Genomic DNA, 10,010 nt, shown 5'->3' with positions numbered 1-10,010 from the left:
AAAATAAATTTACTTTAAAATGATTGGATTTGTTAGCTTAGGATGTTAGCTGCTCAAAACTGTCGGTCTTTTGGATGTACGCCTTGATTTGGCTAAACTACAATCAAAAAACCGTTAAAAAATGGGTATTTTTGACCAAAATCTGAATCCAAAAAAAAACGATGCAACCCCTTACAAAAAATGAAAAATTGGGTCAAAAAATAAATTTCCCTTAAAATGATTGGATTTGTTAGCTTAGGATGTTAGCTGCTCAAAACTGTCGGTCTTTTGGCTGTACGCCTTGATTAGGCTAAACTATAATTGAAAAACCGTTAAAAAATAAGTATTTTTGACCAAAATCTGAATCCCAAAAAAAGATGATGCAACCCCTTACAAAAAATGAAATAATGGGTCAAAAAATAAATTTCCTTTAAAACGATTGGATTTGTTAGCCTAGGATGTTAGCTGCTCAAAACTGTCGGTCTTTTTTTTGTACGTCTTGATTTGGATAAACTACGATCGAAATACCGTGAAAAAATGGGTATTTTTGACCAAAATCTGAATTCCAAAAAAAGATGATGCAACCCCTTACAAAAAATGAAAAAAGGGTCAAAAAATAAATTTCCTTTAAAATGATTAGATTTGTTAGCTTAGGATGTTAGCTGCTCAAAACTGTCGGTCTTTTTATTGTGCGCCTTGATTTGGCTAAACTACGATCGAAAAACCGTTAGGAAATGGGTATTTTTGACCAAAATCTGAATCCCAAAAAAAGACGATGCAACCCCTTATGATAAATGTGAAAATTTGTCAAAAAATTATTTTTCCGGAAAGTGATGGGGATTGTTAGCTTAGGATGTTAGCTGCCTTTTGCAGTACATGTTACGTGTATAATTAGCATATTACTGTATTCTTTGCAATTTGAAATCATTTTCGCTGCTGCGCGTGTGACAATGCTATTAATCTCACATCGTTACATTCATACAAGTTGACATCAGGACCCGTCAGACTGAATCAGATTCTAATTACGCAAACCACAGTCCGCTTGGGAAGTAAATCCAGCATTAACGAAGTAAAGTCGACAGTGAAATACCCAGTTTGCAAAATGTGTTGCCTACTTAGGTGGGTCATCGCAAGGATTCATTCCACGCAAAATTTTTATTCTGAGCGAACTATACTCGTGAATATAAGAGCCAATAAGATAGACATACATACAAGAACTAATAGTACCAAAATTCTTATACCTCAACTTTAGAGAACCAAAAAATTCTGTGGTTCGTCTTTAGTTAATCGAAATATACACTCACATACTTAAATAGGATCAAAAACTTCTACTTTAAGTTCAATATACCCCAGAAATGTTCGAGTAACCAGTGCCGAATTCCACTGCATTAACGTACTTTTGCGATATGTCAAATGCTGCGCTCTATCTCGCCATAATGAAATCATAAATCCGCGTTGCGATGTGATTCAATTATAGTTCATTACAATTATTTCACAATAAATTATTACCAATGACTGCGTCCAGTCGGTCCACATACCAACTCCCCCATGCTTACAGGGCCACAAGTGGGTGCACTTCCGAGAAATCCTGGAGGATGGGGGACTATACCTACGCATATGCTAAAAGGTCAAGAGAAATGAATGATTAGCATTTAATTCGATTTAACGAAAAATATGAAATGCACTCTGAGCGTAATTGACACTAATGCGGTTGGACAAAAATAGTCTTGCATCTGGTAATTGGAATGTTTTTCTTTTTTTAGGGAAGTGAGAAAATTTAATTGGATTGTACGACATGTTAATATGGTTGGACATTACTTTTGCATTTCACAATTGAATGGTTTTGGTAAGTAATGGGCCTGGCAAATGTAAAGTACAGTCCCAACCGTTTGCCAATAATATTCTCGGTTTATACGGCTTCAGTAATAGGTTTTCAGGTCTGGAATCAAACATAGGACAATCTTTTGTTGAAAAAAATAAAGGGTAAAAGATTTTTATTTGAACCTTAAGGGTATATTAAACCAGGCGTTCTTTGGAAATATAAAAAAAAAAGGATTACGATCTATTACTGTCTAGTCAAACAGTTTCAACTCATCCAGACGCTTCAGGGTGCACTTCAAGCTCTCCAGGGTGCGAGTGTTTCCCTCGAACATGAGCTGGACCTTCTGCCTGGCGAAGGTCTCGTCGTGGAAGTTCTTCAGCGAGTTGTCCTCGGAATCCACTCCGATCATGCTCATCAAGGGAAAGAAGCCGAAGGCCACAAAGAAACCGTAGGCCTCGCGTTTCCGGATCTCATCCATGATGTCCCCATGGCTGGGCAGTGGCTTGGACCAGGGCAGGTGCTTCAGGGTGTCCACCAGGACCTTGTGGTATATGTCGATTAGTTCCTGCCGATGGTCACGAAGCACCTCCAGCTCCAGACTGGTGTTCAGGAAGTAGTTTATGTCGAAGCCCAGGCTGCCGTAGAAGCACAGCTGGAAGTCAATCTGGATTTCGGTTAGGTATAGATAGAAAGATATAATAATATATAAAAGGCTCTCAAGATGGGATCACTTACGATTTTCACCTGCTGCGCCTTGTACTCCGAGTCGTACTTGAAGAATATATTGTTCACCCAAAGGTCGCCGTGATTGAGGACATTGTGGCCTCCACGCAGAGGATACACCGCCTTCAGGACCCGATCGATGAAGTGCTCGTGGTAGCGGTAGAGCTTCGTGGTTATCCCACCGAATCCCTCGCAGTCGCCCACCAGGGCGGCCAGCTTGAGGAGCTGGGTGCCGAAGAGCAGCTTGAAGGGCTCCGACTTGATGGCGTCCATGTGCAGCAGGCCGAAGGGATAGCGTTCCACGATCGTCTCCGGCTCCTGCTCGGCCATCACCATGGTGAGGGCATGGTACTCGGCCAGCTTCCTCATCACCAGGGAGGAGTGCTCGAAGTCCAGGCCCAGCTGACGGCACTTCAGCTGGTAGCCCTTGGAGCATAGGTCCTCGAAGATGATGGTCTGTTCCGGCTGGGTGGTGGAGTAGTAGTGCCTGGAAAAGGGGAGGAAGTTACTCACAGAATTAAGAAGAAAGAGTCCCAGTGTCACCCACTTGGCAGCCAGTGACCAGGGATGGGTGGCCTCCTCCGCCCGCCACATGAGCGCCTCCAGCTTCGGTTTGATGTTCAAGTAGAAGATGGTCTCCTTGTTGTAGATGTGCAGACGGGCCAGGATGGCCTGCTTCTCGTCCGGCATGGACTTGACGATAAGGGACGTCTCCAGGACACAGTTCTCGGCATTGCGATACCTGACCTGCGCCCGGTAGATGTTGCTGCAGTAGTTCTCCCCGCCGCGGGTTAGATTGGTCAGCTGCACCCCCATGACCTGCAGATCCAGCCGCTGCAATCCGTGCTCCAGGGTGCGCCTGAAGAACTGCGGGGTCAGGTAGAGTGGCAGCTCCTCCGGTGCGTCCGACATCATGGATCGATTCGATGTGCAATTGCTGCATCATTCGATGCCGGCTTTTTATGCGAAATCTCGGAGAGCGGCTGCCGATGCCTTATTTGTTTTCTAATTGATCTTAATGGACAGGGCACGAATGGACCTTCCTCAATTGCCTTAATGGAAATGCATTTACATACCGTCGGATTAGCGGCTTGGAGATTGAAGAACATAACCGATTTGCAGATGTCCAAAACCAAATGGTCGTTGATCCCCAGGACTATATTTGTTTTGAAAATGATTATAAATTATTTATAATACTATTTTTATAATATTTAACTTATTTTCACGTGAAAAATATGTAAATAGTAAATCAAACGTTAAAGTATTTTTTTTTTACCCTTTAAAGGGTACATATTTTCATCTTAATAGATTTCTTGGATAAATTTTAATAATATCTGGTTGTCATTCCCAAAAAGTAAATATTATCTGTCTAAAATTAAGATTTTTATGATGTCCGATAAATCTTAAGGAAAAACTAAAATATAAAATAAAATAAATATAGTCATTCCTGAAAACATTTGTTCATCAGGCGTCCAACTCATTCTTTATATATTGCACCTAATATTAAAAATTGCTTAAATATACACCAGATTTGAAAACAAAGTATAAATTCTTTATTTAAAACGTGGCATAATACTATTATTATACTATTATTAATACTATGTATGAGCGCAGTTATGTTATTTATTTAAAACAATTTAAAAATGTTCTAACAATATTTAAAACCGCATGCTTCACTTAGATGATATTTTTGGTTATTTCTAGGGTAGAGGGAGTGGGTATCGATGGCGCCGTGCCGGCCAGACCCCTGGTGGGCATTATTCCAGGTGTCGGTCCAGTTTTGGAACGCTTGGGTAGCGTGGCGGCACGCAAATAGGGATTATCTATGTTGGGGTTCTCCAAAATAGCCTTGTTGGTGGTGGAATTTGGCTTGATCTCTAGCTCGGGCTTCTCCTCCTTCGACTTGTCGCCGTCCATCTCCTCGTTCTCGCTGTCGCCCTCTTCGCCGTCCTCTGAAAGGGGAGAAAGAAGTTAGAATCTGGGTACTTGGTTATCTAGAAGAAAGTACTCACCCTTGCTGGGCACATCTTCTGTGCGATTGGCCACCAGATAGTGATACTCCAGCTCCTCGAAGTCAAACACCTGATCTGTGGGATTTAAGGCGGCTGCATAGGGCGGAAAGGCTGGCTTGCAGGCAATTACTGGGATAAATTAAAGGTTAATTAACGAGATACTGGGGTTACTTCGAGGCCTCTTACAGGGAAACATGTTGTCCTCGGTGGGAAAGAGGTTGTTCGTCTCCGTGGTCTTGCAGAGGAACTTGGTGAGCGCCTTCTCGATGTCGCGCTTCTGGCAGGCGGCCTTCTCGCGAATGGCCTCGTACTCCGTAACCGGCTGCTTGTGCGTGGGCGTGCGGATGTAGGCGTGTGGATCCGGCATGGCCGGGAAATAGCTGGGCACATAGTGCGGATGCGAGGACTTGCTGCCCGCCTGGAGCAGGCTCAGCTGGCGCTGCTGGGTCTGCTGTGGTGGCAGTGGGATGCCCACATGCGTCTCCTTGCGCATGTACGGATCCAGGCTGGAGATGGCGATGCCCATGTTGATGAGGGCCAGGCTGACATCGCCCACGGTGGGCATGGTGCGTCCGCTCAGTTCGCAGTAGTTGTGCGACGAATTGCCAATCTCTCCAATCACTGGACATGGAATATATAGTTACCCTGGGCTACGTACCAATCCCGATTTCAACTTACGCGCCTGCAACATTTGGGTGAGCGTCTCCAGGCACTGGTTACTCGCCTGGCCGGCGCCCTTGTCCAACAGCAGCTGGGACACCGCCTTGTTGAGCAGGCGGCGGTACGCATCCACGGTGGGCACAGTCACAGCTTCCACTTTCTCCATCGGAGCAAATCAGTCTTATTTGATTTATTTAAGTCAAAAAAAAAAAACGAAAAGAAATTGTTTTCGACCTAAGAGTTGCCAGATTATGATTGTTTTTGACGCTAGTGCTGCCAGACTGGACGATAAATGGGTTTTTACGCCAACTGTTATCGATATTTGAAAAGCTATAGAGCTCGTTTATTTTGATTTTTACAAAATTATTTAAAATATTAATCATCGTTATTAACCGTTGATACCAATAATTCACACCAAAATTTAAGGATGGGTAATCCAAACAATATATATACACAATGTAGATAGTTCTCTGGAAAAGCTTCATAGTTCTTTCTATTCAGTTCCAAGAATTATTCTTTTGAAAAAAATCCATACTCTGTTTATAAGATATAGACTTACTGAAAAGATTCCCGGAATTTCTGTTTTGTTTATTATGATATAAGAGTATACATCGATAGCGAACAATCGATGTTTAGAAAAGCAGTGCCGTCGAAGTGGCACCATCCCAAATAAATCAGTGTGTTTTTTTGTTGTTTGCCAAACAATAGAGTCAAAAATCTGGGGATCCGAGCAGCCGTTTGATAGTTCTATTAAATGCAGTTAATGAATCGCCGGCCTGCATAGTGCGATCGTATAGTCATTGAGTGTGAACTCGGGCCCCCTGGAGTCATAGGTCCCCGGAATCGTAATCCCAACCCGAATCGCTCCATCGGGAATTATTAATTGCGTACGTACGTATGAGTGGATGCTGTGTTGACTAATGTTTTTCTCAAGAGGATAGAAGAGGGTGGGGATGTGGAAACTCTATATTCCTTGGCAATTTGCACTTATAATTGGAATCGTGTGCGGTATGGGATGTCTTCGAACCGTTTCTCTATGGTTTCTATTTTTAAGCCAAGTGTGCTCCACTTTGGTTATCAGCCGGAGTTTCCCCACTTCACCAGACGTATATACACATACCGCTGCTAATCCCCCCTTTCTTTGTCTGCGCGCCAAAGAGATTCGATTTCGAAACCTTAGAAAGTATGTGCACGAAAAAAACAAGATCTTAAATAATGATCGATGTACTTATGGGTTCTTAATTAAATAACAATGGTAGTTTATTTTTATAATATGTCACAGAGAAAATAATAGATCAATTATTATCTGACATTATAGAGAGCTAAATTACGTAATATTGCCTCCTAATTATTGATATTTGACTAAGTTGTCTCTCTTATAAAACCATAAACCCTCTTCAATTCATTTTGTTTTAAAATCCATATGGGCTAAATAATTAATTTTAATTGGTTAAACTGTCTAAAACCACTTGCTTTGTAACCAATACCTAAAAAAACAACCATTTTCTTTAAGGGCTGTTGATATTGGTACTTTATTTGTTTTGTTTATGCTTCTTTGTCTGGTTTTTGTTTTCATTTCTTGTAAATGGGGTTTTATTGCATTTTGCATTTGGTTTTTGCAGTTTCTGGGTGACTCATAGTTACCGGCCAACTCGTTGCTTGGTATATCTTATCAATAATTAATTATAGAACATATTGACATATCCGGAAAACAAAAAGTACAATATAAAAGAGAGCCCATCTCCCCATTTCGATTGTAAAGTGCGCACTCGATCGTGCGGCCGGATTTGTTTACATTATTTCACACTGACCCCGCCGCTCTTTGGGTTTGAATATGTGAGTGGATGTGGCTAAAGAGAAACTCGGGCCTGGCCCTGGTGGGGCGACCTACAAAAGAATGCCATGCAAAAAACCCAGCAGCAAGATCATGAATCACTTGCGTGGGGCGGGAAAAAGCACTACCACGATCAGAGATTTTGTACAGTCCAGGGTTACCGGTACACAGATATTAAAATTAAAATATATATTGTATAGTTTAATATTAAAATGTATAGACACTTTTTAGATGTTATAGTATTCCGGGCTCTTGAGGATTAGTTAGGCATAACCTTATCTAAGTATTCATGTACCTGGCAATTATACAAATATTTTGCTTCAAATTTAAATAGGTCAACATTTAAAATATCTTAAAAATCGGTATATTTAAAAATATTATTCATTCCTTATCTACCCATAAATTAAGTTAACTTATGTACATGCTTATATGCAATCAGCATATCAAAGAGAATACACAAGATATGCCGGAAATGCTAAGATATAGGTACACCAAACAATAATGAATCTTATTTGTAAACATCTAAAACACATGCAAACTTTACACTCAACTTACCCACCAATGTATAGGTTTCTAATGATGAAGTACCCCGTTTAGCGTAGTTCTGTTACGTATAGAACCTCACCTATCACTACCTTAACGAGTCATAACTCAAATTATATCTCCAGCTAACTAATAATTTCCTCTCCCATTTTTCTGCAGAACACTGAGCGATGAACAAGGTGGGTAAGCACATCCAAAGCGGCATCACAGGGCTGGGCGCCGGCGGAGCTCCATTATCATCGGCAGCTCTGCTGGGATCTCCGCTGGAGGCAGCCAATGGAGCCGGCTCGGCCAGCACCACAAATGTCTTCAATTCCATCATGAGCTTCCTGCCGGACAATCGACCTATAACCTCACTGCACATCGTCGAGGATTTCGAGCGGTAAGTGTAGAGGTCTATATCGCTAAGTAATTTATCCATAATAAAAGTTACTTATTCTCTTAGCTGCCCGAAGAACTTCAGTGCCATTCACCGCACCTACGACCAGGATTCGGATGCGGACCTTTGGCGCGACTACAGCCTGTTTGGGCGCCAAAATACGCGGTATCTTTGCCTCTCCAAGTCCGAAGGTCTGCCGGAATACGTGGTGGAGACCCTACAGTGAGCTCAACTTCTTGCTCTTCATATCCCCCAAATTATTTATTGAAAACCCTTTGACTTACAGAGTCATTGCGGATAAGACAGCACCGCCCAAGGAATTCTCGCAGGTCTCCCGCACCGCCGACAGTGACCAGAAGGCCTGGCGCAAGCGGCAGCTGATCTACAAGCTCTCCAAGCGGGGAACCGTGACCCAGGCGGTCACCGACATAATACTCTGCTCCAAACTAAAGGTAGCACCCGATGGCTTTAAGCTGGCAGGCGATATCAACGGAGTGTTAATCTGCTACAAGACGAGCGCGATCCCAGTGCGCCTGTCGCCCCCAGTGCCAGGTGTAGGAGTTCCGGCTCCAGCCACCTGTGAAGTTGAGCAGGCCCTGAACCGCCTGAACCTCCAAGGCCAGCGCAACTCTCGTGGACCAGTAAGTGGTGACTTTAATCTTTCATTATCCAGCTAATGCCTGACTATTTGCATTACTAGCTGCCACAGCCACCGACTGAACACCATGACTATGAGGAGATCCAAGCCAACTATCAAATAAACTCGCCACAGCGACCGGCGCCACCTCGTCCGGCGGGAGTGGCTTCCGGAGGAGGACGGGGCACTTACGGCGGCACCGGCACCCTGGGCACCTACACCGAGCTGGAGGGAGTGCCCTTCGTCATGGACATTAGGCTGCAGCGTAACCAAGCTGTAACTGATGTGAGTGATGCATCCAAAAGCCATACCCTTCTCGCTCTAACTCGATGTGTATATATTTTTTTAAAGATACCTACACTGCCAGAAATCTCCACGCTGCTTAAGTCCCTCGACTATGACTTTCAATTGGAACGCCAGATCTTATGCACTATGAAGTCATCGGCATCGAAGAACCCGTTCTTCAAGTAGGATTGCAAAACTTTAATAGGAAACGTCGCAAATTGAGCGTTTAGCAATGTATACAACAAAGCAACAGAACCGGAAATGAGTGGATTTTATATTTAGTTTAGCGTAAGCTTCATCAGGTCTGATGCGCATGTGGCGGCTGCCATGGTAAACCCAGTAGTTATTCAGTTGGATTCAGTTCTAAGGACCCCGGCCCCTTAGAGTTAAATGTGTGTGTAATATTCCTGTGCCTTCGATATGTATCTAATTTTCATGATTGCTTGGGCAATCATAATAGAACTCAGTTTTGTAATACCCCTCATTGGAAACCAACCGAAGCAGAATCCTACCTATTTACATCATAGAAATCATTCATATACATGCATCGATTAACCCCGAATTGTGATCCGAAGAGCGAGCGAAATGTTCTGTCATTATTTTAAACGCGCTAAATCAGATGGCTTTACGTGTACACAACACATTTACATATGTATTTCGAAAGGCCCACGCATAAGATATACATACATCTACCACATATGTCTAAAAATGTAATGTTAATGTTGAATCAAGTCTAGAAATCGGATTGCTAATACCGAACCTAATATAAACCTAGTACATACAAGCATATATCTGATATATACATACGTTTATAGGCCACTTAGCACTTAAAACCAGTTGGTTTTTAAAAAATACACAAATATCTATTACATCTTAGCTCTAGTGACGATTAGACTGTCTTGCAAAATCATAGATTCTTCCCAACTGCCTCCGTCCCTGTCACCCCACATTCCCCGCTCCTTTAAAACCCCCCAAAAAAACAAAACACCCCACCATGTTATATAGCAGTTCAAATACAAGAAAAATATACATACGCCCGTGAAAATCAAATATTGTTTTTCGATAAGTAAGCGGGGGAAATCTTCTGGGATAAACGTAGCTGTGGTCTGTCCCGAATCTCGGAGCAATATGAGCAT

At 42.6% G+C, this 10,010-nt stretch overlaps 3 protein-coding genes across 4 annotated transcripts; 1 reads left to right on the top strand and 2 right to left on the bottom strand.

The window, feature by feature from the left end:
• Positions 1-1,978: 1,978 nt before the first annotated feature.
• Positions 1,979-3,446, bottom strand: LOC108016673 (uncharacterized). The gene is made up of 3 exons (XM_017083391.4): positions 3,072-3,446; positions 2,537-3,011; positions 1,979-2,465 (listed from the first exon to the last, which is right to left on the bottom strand). The coding sequence occupies exons 1-3, from the start codon at positions 3,437-3,439 to the stop codon at positions 2,052-2,054; spliced, it is 1,257 nt and encodes a 418-aa protein (XP_016938880.2). The 5' UTR covers positions 3,440-3,446; the 3' UTR covers positions 1,979-2,051.
• A 608-nt stretch (positions 3,447-4,054) lies between these two features.
• On the bottom strand, positions 4,055-5,449 carry Taf8 (TBP-associated factor 8). Its single transcript, XM_017083384.4, has 4 exons — positions 5,215-5,449; positions 4,723-5,157; positions 4,537-4,665; positions 4,055-4,476 (listed from the first exon to the last, which is right to left on the bottom strand). The coding sequence occupies exons 1-4, from the start codon at positions 5,360-5,362 to the stop codon at positions 4,202-4,204; spliced, it is 987 nt and encodes a 328-aa protein (XP_016938873.2). The 5' UTR covers positions 5,363-5,449; the 3' UTR covers positions 4,055-4,201.
• Positions 5,450-5,877: 428 nt separating this feature from the next.
• On the top strand, positions 5,878-9,924 carry Mvb12 (multivesicular body subunit 12-like Mvb12). Of its 2 annotated transcripts, none has more exons than XM_017083305.4 (6): positions 5,878-6,083; positions 7,733-7,955; positions 8,019-8,174; positions 8,239-8,593; positions 8,653-8,874; positions 8,941-9,924. In XM_017083305.4, the coding sequence occupies exons 2-6, from the start codon at positions 7,744-7,746 to the stop codon at positions 9,058-9,060; spliced, it is 1,065 nt and encodes a 354-aa protein (XP_016938794.2). In that variant the 5' UTR covers positions 5,878-6,083; positions 7,733-7,743; the 3' UTR covers positions 9,061-9,924. The 2 variants fall into 2 exon arrangements, with proteins under 2 accessions (XP_016938794.2, XP_016938795.2); XM_017083306.4 differs by having other exon boundaries at positions 5,878-6,087.
• Positions 9,925-10,010: the final 86 nt, after the last annotated feature.

This window comes from Drosophila suzukii, chromosome X (assembly GCF_043229965.1).
Source record: "Drosophila suzukii chromosome X, CBGP_Dsuzu_IsoJpt1.0, whole genome shotgun sequence".
In the NCBI taxonomy this organism is placed as follows: domain Eukaryota; kingdom Metazoa; phylum Arthropoda; class Insecta; order Diptera; family Drosophilidae; genus Drosophila; species Drosophila suzukii.
The sequence above is the reverse complement of the archived record's forward strand: the minus strand, read 5'-3'. Positions and strand labels throughout refer to the sequence as shown.